Source organism: Numenius arquata, chromosome 4 (genome assembly GCF_964106895.1).
Source record: "Numenius arquata chromosome 4, bNumArq3.hap1.1, whole genome shotgun sequence".
Lineage (NCBI taxonomy): Eukaryota > Metazoa > Chordata > Aves > Charadriiformes > Scolopacidae > Numenius > Numenius arquata.
The window spans coordinates 9,056,412-9,073,320 of record NC_133579.1 but is presented as its reverse complement, the minus strand read 5'-3'; the positions used below and the strand labels follow the sequence as shown (position 1 = coordinate 9,073,320).

The 16,909-nt window shown below is 42.8% G+C and overlaps 1 protein-coding gene across 1 annotated transcript in view; it reads right to left on the bottom strand.

Annotated features, from left to right (window-relative positions):
• The window catches only part of TOX (thymocyte selection associated high mobility group box), a 222,663-nt gene extending 221,608 nt beyond the window's left edge, over positions 1-1,055 (bottom strand). The window contains exon 1 of the mRNA XM_074146713.1: positions 954-1,055. Within this exon, the coding sequence (XP_074002814.1) occupies positions 954-1,055 (102 nt within the window). The remainder of the gene's footprint in view (positions 1-953) is intronic.
• Positions 1,056-16,909: the final 15,854 nt, after the last annotated feature.

Sequence of the window (16,909 nt, the reverse complement as noted above, 5' to 3'; positions counted from 1 at the left end):
TTCCGTAACAGCGGAGAAAGTGCAGCTCATGCATAAAGCACCAGCTGGCTCGGGCCGCAGAGGCAGTAACAATGCAGGAACCCCAGCCCCCTTCCTCGGCAGCAAAAGTAATGCAAAGTGCTCCGGGATGGCAGCACCAAACTCTCCTAACCAAACGCAGGAACTGGACTAGAGCGAGCCTCCTCTGCAGTTCCTCCTTCCCAAAACTTAGCTCTCCTCAGGCACTGACCCGATTTGCAGCCGTTTAATCAAAGTTACTGAGAAATTGGGAAGGCGGTTGCACAGCCGGGGCAAAGTCAAGACAATGTTGGGAACCGACTTGTCACCCTTACACGCCCTTACTCTGCATATGTAGAGAGGTGTGTGTATGTATATATAAACACACATGTCATAGACACGTACACACACACAAACGTGCCCCCCCCGGCACCGCCAAGTACCGCTTTGACACATGAACTGCAGGGTACGCGGCGGGGCAGAAGAGTTTCTGCCGGTTTGTGGCGGGCGCGATCTTTCTCCTTAACAGGAGCCCTGGAAATTCCAAGTCCTCCGCAATCAACATCCTTGTCCACGCTGTATTCTCCGAAAGGGAAGATGTTATGGAAAATGCCTTCCCCACCCCCCCCACCCCCCCCCCTCCCCAAGTCCCCCACCCCGCTCCAGCCGCCCGCCCCCAAACTACTCCGGGGTTTTAATTTGGGGTGCCTGCAGGGGAAGCCGCTCCGTGTCCCGGCGGCAGCTCTCCGCGGCGGGCGGGCGGGCGGCACCGCGGTCCCCCCAAAACCCCCCCAAAGCCCGGCAAGTGCCGCTGCCCTCTTCCCCCGCCTGGCCGGTGAACTTGGTGCGCGGCTCGCCAAAGCGCAGCGCCGGCTCATGCAAAACGCGCCGCGACAACAGCACAGACCGACAACAGCACAGATAAAACACCTCGGACGACACAAAACACGAGTCACCTTGTTGCAATAGTAGGGGTCCAGGCAGGGGGAAGGTCCCAAACAAGGCGTATCAGGAGCGGCCGCAGGCTGAGGAGGTGGTGAATAAAATCTTACGTCCATTGCACTAAAACATCAAGCAAACTCCTCTCCTTCTCTCTTTTTTTTTTTTTTTTTTTTTTTTTTTGTCGTTAATGTTGGTGCAAAAAAAAAGGGTTGTGCGTAGAGAGTGTGTATGTGTGTGAGGGGAGGGGGGGGGACACACACACACACAACAAGACTGAGAAGAATAAAAAAAGAGGTGCCTGACTTCAGTAGTCAAAGAAACACCTTCCCTGCCTCACATCCGTTTGTGGTTTGTAAAGAGAGAGAGAGAGAGAGAGAGAGGAGAGGGGGGGGTAAAAAAAAAAAAAAAAAAAAAAAAAAAAAAGAAAAAATCTCTTCCAAAAAAGCACCGGTCTGCAGATGTCTGCGAGAGAATCAACAAACCCTCCTTCTTCTACGGCAGGGCAGGTAACTTCGAGTACTTATTGTTTCCCCCACGCATCGGCACCGGGGCGCTCGCTCCGTCTGTGCCTCTCTTTATGGGAGCCTCGGAGTTGGTTCGCGGCTCCCTCCCTCCCTCCCGCTCGCTCGCTCCCTCTGTTCTTTCCCTGTTCTTTCTTTCTTTCTTTTTTTTTTTTTTAATTATTATTATTGTTATTATTTATTTGGCTGGGCTGGGTGGCGGTATGTTTTTGGTTGCCCTCCACCGTGAGGAGCGGGGCCCGGGGGTGAGGGGCGGGGGGGGGGGGGGGGAGAGGCGGCGGCCGGGCCCCCCGCGCACCCCCGGGGGGGAGCGGCGAGGCAGAGTCCGCCCGCGCTGGAATGGCCGCCCAGCGCCGCCCGCCCCTCTCGGGGCACGGCACGGCACGGCTCGGCTCGGCTGGCGGCGGCGGAGTCGCTGCTCCGAGTGTGCTTCACACAAAGGGGCCGGCGAGGGAAGAGCCATTTGCGGCCGCCGGGGACGGGGCTGGGAGTGGCGGAGAGGGGGCGCTGCCGCGCCCGCCATCCCGCCGCCGTCCCCGCCCTCTCTCGCCCGCCTTCCCCGCCCGGCCCCCCGCTGCCGCCCGGCCCCCCGCCGGTTACTATGGCACCCCTCGGCGGCCTGCCGCCCCGCCGGCCTGGGACCGCACCGGGAGCCGAGGGAAGGGTGGCAGCGGCAGCTGGGGAGCGAAGCGTTCAGCCCGGGATGGGTCGGCCACAGGCTGCCAGTGTGGCCAAGGTGGGTTCCGTGAGGTGCCTCTGTGAGAGCAGCCCCCTGGCCCATATCCACAGCCCATGGCCCATCTCCACGGCCCCCGGCCTATGTCCACGGCCCATCTCCGTGGCCCCCAGCCCATCTCTGTGGCCCCCAGCCCACCTCCATGGCCCGCAGCCCATCTCCGTGGCCCCTGGCCCATCTCTCTGCCCCCTGGCCCATCTCCACAACCATTTTGCAAAGGCCGGGTCCTTGCCCCAGCTCCCCTGGCAGCCCTGTGAGGTTGACCTGGGTGGAGCTGCAAACAGGGCCTGGAAGGTTGAGTGAGCCCTTGGTCTTTCTGTCCCAGCAGAGTGGAGCCCGTCGCCCAGAGCTTGTGGTGGCAGAAGTAAGCTGTGATCCATGTGCGCGCCTCAGAAACCAAGAAGCAAGGGAAAAGTAAAGAGAACCACCCATGAAATACCTCATCAGCTGGGGTCTGCCTTGTTAGCTCATGGCACTTGGGCCTGGCTGGGCTGTGGGCAGTAGTGACACCAGGTACGGCCTTCCTCACAGCAGGATGGAGGAGGGAAACATGAAGAGGTGGGCAAACTAAGAGAGGAGGAAGGACAGGGAAGAGAATGGGGCAGGGAAAACGAAGAGGAGCGCAATTAGCCGCAAACCAGGGTGCTTACAAAGGAAAGTTGGGAATCCAGTGGGAAGCAGGCGAGGGATTGACGAGCAAAACAAGGTTTAACAGGCAAAAACAATGAAAGAAGGGGTGACTTCAAGTCACCGTGAGCAATCCCACTGGGTTTCCTGCTGAGTCTCTGGTAGTTTTAATCAGGACAGAAAGGATGGAAGAGAAAGGATACAAGAAGGGCACTATACTGAGCCTAGATAATGCCCTACAGAGGAACTGTATTATGAAAAGAAAGGAATGCCTTTCCCTCTTTAAATAAAAACAAATTAGGGAGTGCCACACAAATAAGCTGAGATGATGACAGTTAACAGGAATGGTTACATTTATCAAATGCTCATGATCATTTCCATCACAAAACAGTTGGAATCTGAAGAACTTTTAAGAAGATTTGTGATGCACAATGTCATACAAAACTCGCTTCTTGTCACTGAAAAAAACCCCAAAATCCTGAATAAAGATTTCAAGGGGCAAACCAGTATTGGCGGGGGGTGGGGTGGTGGTAAATATCACAAATTTCAGGTGAAGAAATCCCTGTTTGTGTGAGGATCTATAATCTGTACCTCAGATATTTTAATATTGTAAAGAGTCCTTCAAGACAGTGTTAGGTCATGACTTTCCTCCATGTCTAACAACCTGTTTTCAGTAAAGCTTAATTATCTGGAAAGAATACATAAGAAATGTAAACAAAACTCTCGAGAAAACAGGTTTGAAGCAATAATCCTTTTTACAGGATTATTTGATCAAAAATATATCTGAAGATTCTTGGTTGTCAGTTCAACATAATTTGATGGCAATAAATGTTTTCCTTAAACATACAATTACAAAAGGATCTCAGTTGCTTTCTTTTTAATAATGTTCGAAACCCTTATGGCCTTGGAGAAAAGCTTGAAAACATGACCCAGAAAAAGCTCCAGAAAGCAAAGGAAAAGACATTAACATATTTTTTTTTTTAAGAAAAAAAAAACCCTCATGATTTTTTGGCGTCTGACTCATTATTTTGCATGTTTGGGATTAGACATTTTGAAAGTTAAAAAAATCCCAAAAAAGACTTTCCTTTGCAAGAAATGTACTTGACGCTTGACAGATATATCACTGCTGCAAATGGCTGATATGTGGACCGTAATTTGACAAAGTGAACAGGAGACAGATTGCAAGCTCTGTATTGAAAAGCTGCTGTTGAGAAACTTGTTATTCATGGACCGTGGACTAGTTTTCAGCCTGTTGTGGAGAAAGGGGGCAGAGATACACCGATTCTAGAAGAGCTGATCTAGGCCACCGGGGTGTGGAGGTGCAGAGAGGTGTACGGAGGTGCAGCGATGCTCATGCAGAGCCGGAGATGTCAGTACCAGAATGACTAGGACATCCAATGATAAAAAATAGAGATTTGGCTTTTTATATTTACATGAAATATGACTGACTGTTGCCTTAAGGAAAGCTTCAAGTTCCTAGGAATCTGTACGGGTTTACAACTCTACCGTTTGCTTTGCACAGCACTTCAAGTTATTTTCAGTACTTAATGATGCAGGCCCTGAGAGGTTATAAAATTTTCGCTGCTACTTACAGAGATGATTTAATCGTCGAGATGGTAAAAACACCTGAGATTTGTGGCAGTTATCTGTAGAGTTTATAAAAATTAAAAAGCTATATGTATTAATCCGTTAAAATGTTCTTTTGTTTTGTAGGGGATGTTTTCTCTGGGGTTTTCAGGGTGATGCATTGGTGGAGACTGGAGCTGCAAATGTTAATGCTGTTGTAGGTTTTGCCTCCATGGACTGAGAAAACAAGGCCCTTTCCAGGATAGTTCAATGGTATATCAGACCTGGCTACTTTAGCTCATGCAAGTGCATTTTCTAGAAAAAGAAAAGTGGCAACAGACTAAAGAGTATGAATCAGTTTTTAGACGCTTAAAAGGAAGGAACATTTGTTCAGAAGGGTACTGAGTTTTTAAAGCCATTCAACGTTCAAGTGAATGTCTCCAAAATAGTCTTGAAAGAGGTTCCTGTACCAGCATTGAGAAGAGTGTCATTGCTTTTCTCATATAAATAGGAACAAATTCCTTGAGAAAGATGATCTGTATCTGCTGATACAAAAAAAGTTGTTATTCTTTTAAATGCTGTCTGCTGGAGAGAGACTACATAGTATGAATATTCCCCATGCAATGGAGAACTCATACAGCATTCCTTGCCAAACAGCGTTGCAGATGCAAGAAGTTTACATAGCAGACTGGAGACCTAAGGAGGGCCTTGGATAGACAAACCATAAATGGATCAGCAGCTCCTTTGAGCTGAAAATAGCTGGAGGTAGAGACGTGAGGCTGGGGAATGGGGGGAAGTATCATACAGTCTTGTCCTCAGTTTGGGCTGTCACGCCAAGAACCATCGTTGGAAGCAGAGTATTGGCAGGACAGATGCTCAGTCTGAACCAGCCCAGCCATTCGCATGTTCTCACGGAGGCTTTGCAATGGACAGACCCTCAGAATGAAAAAAACCAAATAATTATGTCCGAGATGACAGGTCATTTTCTTGTCTGCCCTAATGTCTCACCCAGCTGCTCTGCCTAGTATACTGGGGGTCATCAGTAGGCATAAAACATGTTCTCAGCCAAAGAGTGGTAAAAGTATCTTAGTGTAAATAAAAATCTGGCCCAACATCTTTTTGTTTTAATTTCACACGTCTATACCCAGTTTTATTTGGGATCTCCAGACAAAGATCCCTGATCATCTATTATAAAGAGAAGATTTCTCAGTTTTCCTAGGAAGAAGGAAATGTGAGACTGTGATGATGGCTTCTTATTTATTATACATAGGTGCCACAAGACCCATTTCATGAGGTTGGCTCTTCTTTAAAGAAATGTTTTCTCCTGCGTGTCTAAGAACAGCTGGATGGGAAAATCAGTTTGCTTCTTGTTTTGTGTGCTGTACTTTGGGAGCCAGGAAGGCCAGCTAAGCTAAAAGGGAAGCCATGAGATTTTGCTGAGAAAATCCTTCCTGCTGAAATTTTTGCTTTACTTACTGATGCACAGGACTATTTACCTTTCAGAACAAAGCTCAGTGCTCATCAATTTCTAGAGAGTGGTTAATTAAATAATAATAGGATGAAGGGTCTATCCCTTTTGTGTGGATGTCCTGTTTCATGTCCTTAAACTGGGCATGACACTTGGATCTGGGAAGATGCAAAAGATAATGATATTAAGATTACAGAATATTTAAAACAAAGTAATTAATCTGGCCTTTTCATCAGAAGGAACTCAAATCCTTTAAGAAATTGATTCATCTTAAGTGGTGTTGACATTCTGGGTGTGCACTCCTAAGTGAGCATAAATCAGTGTATTTAAACAGGAATATTTGCAATATGGTATCAAAGCTTAATAGCGGTGATATATGTTTCAAGAGTATTTAAACAGTTTGTAATGCTACCTACTAGTGTGTCAAATCAAGTGTTGTCAAACATGTAATGAAACAGGCAGCTATTTTATTATTTTAGCCACTGCTCCTGTCTTGTTTAATTCATTTGCAGTGAAAATGACCAGCCCCAAATTATCACACTTGCACGGAAATAAATTGTTCTCATCTCTGTAAGGAACTAAAGATCACTTCTAAATAGTTAAGGAAAGCCCCTGACTTCCCTTTGTTACCATGCAAAGAGAAAACCTGAGTATTGCCATATCTTCTCATTCCAAACAAATTACACACAGCCAACTTACCAGGTAGAGGAGGAATAAACACAGAGGCTGCACCTGAGCTGTGTTTTGCATCTCACAAAAGGTTCTTACACGCTCATCTGCCATTGCTTACAGTAGGAATTAAGCACACAACATCTCACAGAATCAAGATCTTAAATAACCATGAGAGAAATATAAAAAATGTAAAATTCACCTTGCATATTTGCAGCTTCGATCCATTCCCATATGCTTCAAAGACAGTGCCAGCTGGTTCAATTCAAGCTACCAAATTTAATGTGGCCTCGCAGCCATACAAAAGGCAGGCCAATCTCGAAAGAAAACATTTCACTGGGCCTTAGAATCAAGTTATTTCTCATGGTCAGAGAAACAAAGGGAAACACAAAGTTCCTTTTTTCCTCTTCCTATATTTCCTGTCTTATCAAATGATTTTATGTGAGATACTCTGTCCACATGGTATGCAGGAAGGCTCAAAAATACATCACAGTATGGTGTATGCTAGTGCTCAATTGCAAGATATACCCAAGTGCTAAGGTTGCCAATTTTCCACTCTTCCACTTCTCTTGTTAAATCAATCATGAAACATCTAGAAGTATAAGGGATCAGGATTTTTTTCTTTCATGCTACTTTTTTTCTGAAGTGTACTGGAGGACTGTTCCGGGTTTTCAGAAACTTAGGTTTTTTTGAAGGAAAATTGTGCTTTCAACAATTTATTTTGCAAATAAAAAAAAAACCTGTCTAAAGGCATTTTGATTTTTCCTCCAAAAAGTGAGCATCCATAAAAGTTACATAAGTGTTATTGGGGGATTGCATCACATACAGATGTCTTGAGGATAAATCTGTACAAATGTTTAATACCGTTAAAAATACCCGTCTATATTTGCAGATATTTTGCAAATGTACATATTATCAGTTGAATGTGTCAGCTGAATAGTCAGGAAAAAGGAAAGACAGAAGAGAGGACTGGTCACAAGCAGAGACAGATGACAACATGAGGACTAGTCTCTATCACCAGCTTTTCCATAGCATTGAAAAGGGAATTCTCGTTTGCCAAGACAGATGCGAAGCAGATGATTAATCAGTTTTCAGTTCAGAACAGTGATGTCATAATTTGCCTTTTTGATAGAACTCCCAAATAGAGCTGAATTTCCCTGCATGAGCTCTCCTGGCATGAGGAGATCTTTACAGGCTTACTTAAAACCTCCTTTTTTTTTCTATGCCTTGCTGTCTCATCTGGCTCAGATGTCTTTTACTAGAGAACAGTTTTCATTGTCCTTTATATTCACAGGATCTCTGTGAAGCAATACCTTGAATGTTTCTTAAAGCTCCAAGCAAGGTAAGTCTTTCATGAGGAGACTCCCACCCCATTATGTAAAAAAGTAATCTATCTGTCTTCTTTTATGTGCTTTTAATTAGCACTTCAAGCCCAGAATTATAGATGCTAATAGAGAGAGAGAGATCCAGACTCTGCTCTCACTGAGTACATATAAATATAGCAAAGAGTTCACAGAGTAAAAATGTATTTTTAGGGCTAGAAGGTATTACAGCTTATCTTTTTCATTATTTTATTTTATTTTATTTTTTAACGAAAGAAAGTAAAAAGCAAAATGGCTTGTTTGAATTGAATCTACTTCCCTAGGGACTTATGGTTACCATCAGAGAAGTACCACACAAGGGGGCACAGTTGGCATTTGAAGTGCAGAAGGTCGGGACTGAGACATAGTAAAACTATGTTGGGAGTTTCCATTAGGGCTTCTTGTTGTAGCAAATAAATCCAGTCCCGCTCACACCTGATAGGCTGATACAGATACATCAGCCACATGTCATCCGTCATCAGTTTTTAAGGGGTGTGATAAATTGTCGGACTGCTGGCTTGAGAACAAAATTTCCTCCTTCTTTGCTGAGATTTCAGCATTTTCCTGCTGGATCTCCAGGTTCTTCAGACCACCTTTCTTCTAACTATGTGGTTCTTGTCTCAATGGAGCTGTCACCCTCAAATCTAATAAAACCTCTCTGTCATCCTTTTCTGGGCTTTCTCGTTTGACAGTTTCGTGTCATAGCATTGTTCCACAATAAAAATAAAAAATCTCTAGGTGTTAAAGAAGTCCTTGGAAAACTATAAGTGATAGAGTCAGCATTTACAGAACATATCACAACAGGTTTGACTGACCTTGGCAGCAATCGGAGATCACCATTTCTCATGGATGAGCTATTCCTGAATGTCTGTCTTTTATGCTGTATAAGGCAGAAATACCTTTTCTGGATCAAGGCTACTACTTCCTGCTTCTCGTCTTCTTTAACAGGGATTGTCTCTTATAGGGACACGTTTAATATTATCTAGTTAGGGAATATCTTAATTTCTATTAATTCCCGAAATCCTGTGTCATGTTCTGTGATATCTTAGGATAAAAACACATCATCGTTGTTATTTTAAAGTCTTATACTATTTTGTTAAGGATTATTTGTTTGAAAATTTTGTATGTTTTGCTTCTTACCACAGTCAGACTGCAAAGATTAATGTTTGTGGATGTCCTCCAAATCATCTGCCTTCACTCTGGCTATCGGAGGGTAATCAACACTGTTTTCTTATTGGAATGGCCCTTGTTCTGTTTTTTTAGCGATTTACAGGGGTACCAGTTGAAGGGAATGAATAGTCGGTATTGATTGTCCATCTTGAAAAACAGACGCTTCAGTAGCACGTGTAAGTACAGCAGAGTTGAACGTCCACGTTAATCAGATGCTGTGAAGCGTGTGGAGGGGAAGCCCCAAGCCACATTTGAAACGATCAAGTTTCTATTTGTTGAATGCATATAGATTTATAAGAGCTGCACGGAGACAGGTGCCTTACTGCATAATGTACTGGCAATAATTAAGTAAAAACAAAGAATAGCTAGAAATGGAAGAGAATAAGGAGACTTGTTCACAGAGTTGTAGAACGTAGGAAAAAAAATACCCATCCTCCTGAGATACCCTTCCCCCTCCCCGCAGTGGAATTTCCCTGCTTTGAAGTTATCTTGAGAATTCACAATTTGCAATTCGCCCAAGAGGTCAGCAGGCCCAAACTACTGTACCACAGGGCAGGAGGGGGTTTCAGAGCTGAGAGTCCCCCCGGAAGAATGGTCTGCAAGCATCTTACTTTCTTTTGAATAAAGTATGACCTCCACTGGTCGCTGCTGTATTCAGGAAAAGGGGAAAAAGTCCATCATGGAAGAAGGTCCCATGCCATTCTGTGGGACAGAAACTTAGTTGAGTGTGTCAACTCCAAGGTTTCTTTTTAGGTCACCGGAGAAACCTGTAATGAGCATTTACATATGTATAAGTAGAACTGGAACTGGGTGGGGAGAAAGCTGAAGGACGTGTTTACACTTGCCGAGAGCTGTGCATGTCCTACCTCTGCCTGTCTGTCTGTCATTAACGTGGGATTTGTCAGTTATGTGTTAAAAAATAAAAATAAAAATAGCCAGTTGCAGAGACTAACAATTACGTACTTATGGTTTATTTTTCTATGAGCATAAAAAAATGAAATTATAAAAAATCCAAACTGTCCAGAGCAGAATTTAACCTGGTCCCATGGAGAGGATGCAAACTGTAAGAACCTTAAAGTAGAAAGTACCTTTAAGAGGTTTAAGGAATCTGAGCATAAGTCATTTGTGCTACAATGCCTAGCCACACTGAGGAGAGTAAAGGGTAGGGAGACACAATATTTCTGAATTTCCATGTCTTTGTGGGTTTAAGTCAGACCCTTAACCTTATTTGAATATAGTATTTTTGTAGTTTAATATATTTCATACAGAATGTATAAAGAAGATTTAATAACTGTCTCTTAGCTGTGGTTTATCTCTACCTCAGAGAAAGCCAAAATGAGTTTCTAGTGAAATGGCTGAAAGAGCATACACGGTAAGTCTTCTATCAAATTATTTCCAGTCTTGCTGATTTGTAAAAGATCTTTCAGAAAGATTCTGTCTTTCTATGTAGAATGTTAAAGTTTGATTCTGTGCCCAAAATTTATAAAAGGAACTACAAATAACCAGTGAAAGTCTAGCTTGCCATCTTCTGCTTTTTAAAATGCCTGAGACTGCTTGCTATCACGTGGAATTTGCACTAGTGTTTAACCCAGGTTCTTCCCTCACAAAAGAAAATTATATTCTGGTGTATTACATATTTCTGACTGAAATAGCAATTAAATATCTTGGAAGAAACTAATCAAATCCCCAGGCTTCTGTGCCTTTTTGTTTTTCTCTTTGAGATGTGCGTCACAGATAGAGGACTAACTTTGGGAACGCACTCTTAGGGTAATAAGGACACAAAATGAACAATACTTATGTAATTAGTCAGCAGACACAAGTGTTCCAGGATAAGATCTTCTGAAGTATCATAGCAGAAATATAAATCTAATACTTAATGCTGCTGTTGTCAACTGATAAAAATGGAAATATTTCTGCAGCATTTCACATTCTCTGGATAGCTTTGCATCAGACTGAGGTGTTCTTGGGGTGTGGGGTTGCAAAAGGGCAGTTACCTGTTTTACTCCCGCCCCAGAAATAAACCAGTCCAGTGGCACAATTCAAAGCAACAAAATCAGGCTGGGCCTGTAGCCATGCGTTTGCGCTGCTTCCCCAGCCTTTTGCCTGTCTTAGCGGGTATAAAGGCATCTCTTAGCTTTGACTGTGAGACCCCACCTGGAGTACTGCATCCAGCTCTGGAGTCCTCAGCACAGGGAGGACATGGACCTGTTGGAACAGGCCCAGAGGAGTGCCATGAAGATGATCATTGAGCTGGAGCACCTATGCTATGAGAACAGGCTGAGAAAGTTGGGGTTGTTATGTCTGGAGAAGAGAAGGCTCCAGGGAGACCTTATAGCCCCTTCCAGTACCCAAAGGGGCTACAGGAGAGATGGGGAGGGACTCTTTATCAGGGAGTGGAGCCATAGGATGAGGGGTAATGGTTTTAAACTGAAAGAGGGGAGATTTAGATTAGATCTTGGAAAGAAATTCTTTACCATGAGGGTGGTGAGGCACTGGAACAGGTTGCCCAGAGAAGCTGTGGCTGCCCCATCCCTGGAGGTGTTCAAGGCCAGGCTGGATGGGGCTTTGAGCAACCTGCTCTAGTGGGAGGTGTCCCTGCCCATGGCAGGGGGGTTGGAACTCGATGATCTTTAAGGTCCCCTCCAACCCAAACCATTCTATGATTCCATGATTCTTTGACTGTGCTGCAAAGGTTATTGAGATTTTAAGAGAAGCAGTTTCCTGAGCATGGTAAACTTGAGTTGAGTGGCCATCAAAAAGTATAAGCCACCATTGTTAATGCAATCAATCGCATGCTGTTGCTCTCTCACTATTGCTGAAAGTTGGGCTTTAGCGCGTCTCTAATACTGTATATCTTCCAGCAGCTTCCCAAAGCGCTCTCCATGCACACCCAAAAAACCCAGAGAGATTCTCCCTTAACCTAATGGGAGGAAATTTGTAAAAATGCACGTGTTATCACACACCAATTAAAGGATATACTCCTATAATTATTAGCACTGCTTATAAGTCATGAATAATTCTGGGCACGGCATCCAGGTGTAGGGTATTATTGGTAGTTCTGCTTTGGAAACATACTCAAATATGCCTCTGTGCCATCTGGTGTTTCTGATTCAGGAGAATCTCTGTATATGTTTATGTTCCTTGAACACTCAAAATCAAGTGCCCAGGTCTGCTTTTTTCTTTTGTACAGTTTGATTCATTTGGGAGTTTTTGTTCCTGGCATAACAAAGGCGTGGTTTTGCAGTCAGCTTCAGCAAATTTAAATCTCTGCTGCTGATGAAAATGGTGGTACTGCTCTCCCTTCCTCCCTCCTCCAGCTGCAGCTTTCCACTGCCTCCCTGGGGAGGATGAGGATGCTCATGGCTGCATGGTCAGCTGTGTCAGGGGCTGTCTGAAAACTAGTGCGTGGCTCAGATCTCAGGTGGGTCATTTTAGTTTGGTTTTTTTTTGATCCAGCTGACTCTGTGGCAGCCTGAGAACTAGCGGTGAAAGAGGAGAAGAGTATTTACCTGGGTCTGAGGCGAGGAGGGAGGCGAGGGTGGAGAGAGTGGGCCTGCCTCTTGGCACACTCCATCCTTAGGTCAGCTTAAGCCAATAATGAAACTGCACCTAGGAGTCCTCTTGCTAAACTCAGAGGTGAAACGTGCTTCTGGTATTAAGGAAGACCAAACATCGGAAAATTCTAATGCTTTTTTCTTTCTTTTTTTTTTAAAAGACTTACTTTCTGTGTATTGTAATATCCTGAGGACTTGAAGCGGGGCCATCGTACAGGAAAAATAAATAGGAGTGGATACTGAGTGGAAACAAGGGTGAGAGCTAGACAGCTCATGTAGATCTAGTCACTGGTCACTAGCATTCCCTAAAACATTATCGGTGGGAAGAATGTTGAAAATACTCTTAAACACACCAAAAAATGTCAAAAAATTATGCACAGTTTCGAAGCTTTGAGTGGGATGAAAACTCATAGGAAAAAATTATTGCTTCCCTTTTTTTTTTTATTGATCCCATCCCTCTTCCTGCGATTCCTACCTACCCAGTAGGGCCTGTGAAACCTGTGGTACTGGAGATGAAGTGATTCCTCTGAGTTATATCGGTGTGTGAGTTGGGAAGGGAGCAGGGGGACTGTGAGGGGAAGGGAGGGGGAATGGGGGAAACAGATGGATCCTAGATTATGCTGCAGCTGAGATTGAAATAAAATTTCACCTTAAAACGGGGTGGCTGCTGCTTCTATGAAACTCTTGGGGATAATTCATCTGCCACTTGATAAATTGGCAGGGTTTCTTTCCAGGTTCTCTCCTCTATTCTCCTTCATGCTTTGTATGTGTATACATGTGTGTGAGGTATGTGTATGTAATTTTCAAGATGCCTGGCCCCTTTTTTCTCCTTGGCTAACTTCTGAAATAGAGCTGTCAGGATGATTCCAGCGTTTGGAGCCATATTCTTTCTGACAGAATATAACTCTTCTCCACAGTTTTCCTTTTTTACGGCCTGAAGTCAATGGTAATATTCAATGCAACCTAAGGTCAGGTTCTTGAATTTTAACACAATTTCCCATGAGAACTAGAAGGATGAAAATTCCTTTAAGACAGGGAACGAAAAGTGGAACAGCAATGTAAGGAATAAAGACTTGTTATGTGGCTTTAAAACAGCAGCTTGAAGAGGTTTCAGATCTGGGGGGGGATGAGCTTCATTTAATCTGTCCAAGAATTTAACACCAGTCACTGTGTTATCAGTCATTTGTACAAAAAGGTTGAACTCTCATAGCAACTGGCCATGCTAGCAATCCTGTTCATCAGTAGATCAACTGCAAGAAGGTATTTCAAATTAAGTAACTTCAAAAATGTATTGAAATATAACATATACAGTCATATGAACCTATATGACATGGAAGGATTTTAAACTATGCCATAACAATGGGCTATACAGAATGCAACCACCAATTTCTTGGCGAGTCCTTTAAAATACAGAAAAAAGGTCAGTTATAAAATGGGCAGATTTGGCTAATTCCCTTATAGATGATCAGTGTTATTATTTGATAACTTGGGAGGCAGAGATTGTAAACACTTTAGTCAACACAGAACTTTGTAATCCTGAAAAGAAATGGTGTTCATTTATTTTCTGCAAAGGAAGAGGTTTCATGCCTGTGCCCACCTCCACAGAATGGAAATTCACAGGGACCTAGTTTTTATCTAGGCAAAGTTTCCCATATAGGAAGTGGAAATTTTACATCTCTCTAATATCAGTTGAACTTTGAAAGATCTAAATTCTCTAGTTCTACATATTTCTGATGTCAGGAGTCTTGGTTTTTGCATCAGTGAAATAAGATGAGAGTGAAGGTGTTGCTATTTACAAACTCTTTGAAGATGTAAGGTGCTGTATATATAGAAACAATCATTTTTATATGGCTTTGGGTGTGCTAAAAATGCATTGCATTTCATTGTTGGTACAACTTTATGTTGATCAGTGAAGAATGGGAATATTAAATAGAAGAAGAGTATTTTACTATATATGTTCCATTAAGAAAGACAAAATATGCTTTATTAATGTAATATTTTAAAATCTTTTGCTTCCCCAAATGGCAGCTGTCAAACTTTGTTGGCATCCTTAGTAACAGCTGCAAAGTGAGACATTTCCCCATTTTTCTACATTTGGAAGGTCTTAGCTTCCAATATTAATCCCAGCATATCAATTGTTTAAAAAACAAGATTTAAATGAAAATATAGACTAAGAATTGTGTTTTAACTGTGATGTAGCATTGCAGGGAATAAGATAAACCCCACAGAGTAAAACATGCTAAAGGGGAAAAAAAATGAAAAAAGTCTGGCCCATAGCAAGAAGAACTACAAAAAATCCGGCTTTCTAAATGATGACCAGTCCAAATACATTTAAGCATTTTATGGAAAATCTACTCTGCAGGATGATATTTGTGGTATCGAAAGTGCCCCTGTAGATTTTGCCCCCTCTTAATTTTTTCAGTCTTTCCGTAACAATTATCAGTTATTTCACATTCTGTTTTCAGTCTGCTTCATGTTCTCTTGCCTTGCCTCTCCCTCCCTCTCCCCCTCCTCCACACCCTTTCTCTCTTTCTCATATCATCTCAGAGCTGTTAGAAAAAATACTGCCTTTCTGTGTGTGATGTTCTTCAGCTTTAGCAATTTTCCATTTCACTTCTTTCTCGTTATACTTTTTCCATTTAATATTTGGGGAGAAAAATCGTTCTATTTGAAGGTGAGCCAAATACACTGTCACAATGTTTTGGCCCAAGTTAGTATTTTCAAATATAAAGTTTACTTACAGTTTCCTGTGTTTTCCATTTGACTGTTATTAAAGAAGGAGGAGAGGAGGGGAAAAAAAAAAAAAAAGGTCTTAACTTTTACCATCAGCAGCAGGTGTATTTTTTACAACTGTCACTGTTACTCACCCCTCGTCCAGTTCGCAGCAGCTTGGAAGCTCTGCAGGATCCCTTACGCAACCCGGCTCTCACCAGAGCACCGCTCCTTTGTGGGAAGACATTGGTCTGGGTCTGAAATGGTGTCATGAGTACGTTTTGGGGGAAGATGCAGTCCAAATGAGTTCTAAGGAGGGAAGTAAATCGAATTAAGTATTGCAAACAATTGTTAGGGCAGCTTGATGTTGTTTGGGGAGATGTGGTTGTCCGAGCTGGTGAGGAGGTAGAAGGCAAGTGATCAAGAAGGCAGAGCCCAGAGCTTTTGAAATCAGAGAAGCCTTCATCAGCAGAGCGCCTTCTTCCAGTGGAAGCTATATTTTCAGAGTAAATGAAGACTAAAGGAAACAGTAAGGAATTTTAATTTTACTAGTGATTTGTGTATGTTAGTGCAGAAAACATCTCTTTGCATTTAATCCAAGGCTGTTCTGTCCTAACTAATACTTCCTTGCAGTTTATATAAAGAGGCTATGGAAAAGTGGACAAAAATGATGATACCACTCTTATACAGAGCTGGCAAACACTAAGATACCACAGCATTTAGGCACCATGGTGATAGATGCCTTAGAGATAAATACAAGAGAGACAAACAGAATGAGTCAACGCATTACCCAATTTGCATAAAAAATTTTCATAAAATAACTTGCAGTGTTTGAGAAAGAAAATAAATATTTGGTGTTTAGGTTGCTATGGTGTTGTGGTAGTGAAAAAAACAAAGCTATGAACAAATGGTCTAAGCTACATCGTGAGTTTACTAACCAGACAGTGTCTTCTAAGTAACAAGTGAATATGAAAAAATGCTTTAATTATGTAGAGATCAGATGTGATATCAGGTAATGTAATGACAGCCTTTCCTGTCTATTTTTAACCATTGTTTTCAAGAATACTCTGAAGAGGATTGTCCAGCAAGTGCTGTAAATTCCTGTATTTGCTCCCATGAAAAAACCTCACTTTTGTCTTACTGCTTTGGACTTGGTGATAGAAAGAGCAGGTTGTGTCACCCTCTGAGAGCATTTTCTGCTTTTCCTTTCAGGTGGGATGAACAGTTACCCTGTTCTACTATGCTGCTTTTTTGAGTCAGAAGCAGTTTTTAATAGATTCTTCAACCCAAGGGTGATGAATGCTTTCCCTTGCATGCTCTTCTAGACTAACATCTGGTTTCAGCAGACCACTTAAACACATGCCTAAGTGCATCCTTAAACATTTTGTTGGGCATATGCCTGAAGGAGGATGGTAGGCACATTAAAGAGCAGGATATTCTTAAGTGCTTTTTTGAATAGGGGCCTAAATGGGAATGAAAAGAGAATTATGTGCCTTGTTTTAATTGGGTGAATTAATTAGCCAAGTATATGTTTCATTTACTGACATTATCTCTTTTGTAGTTATATAACTTTAAAGATTACAGAA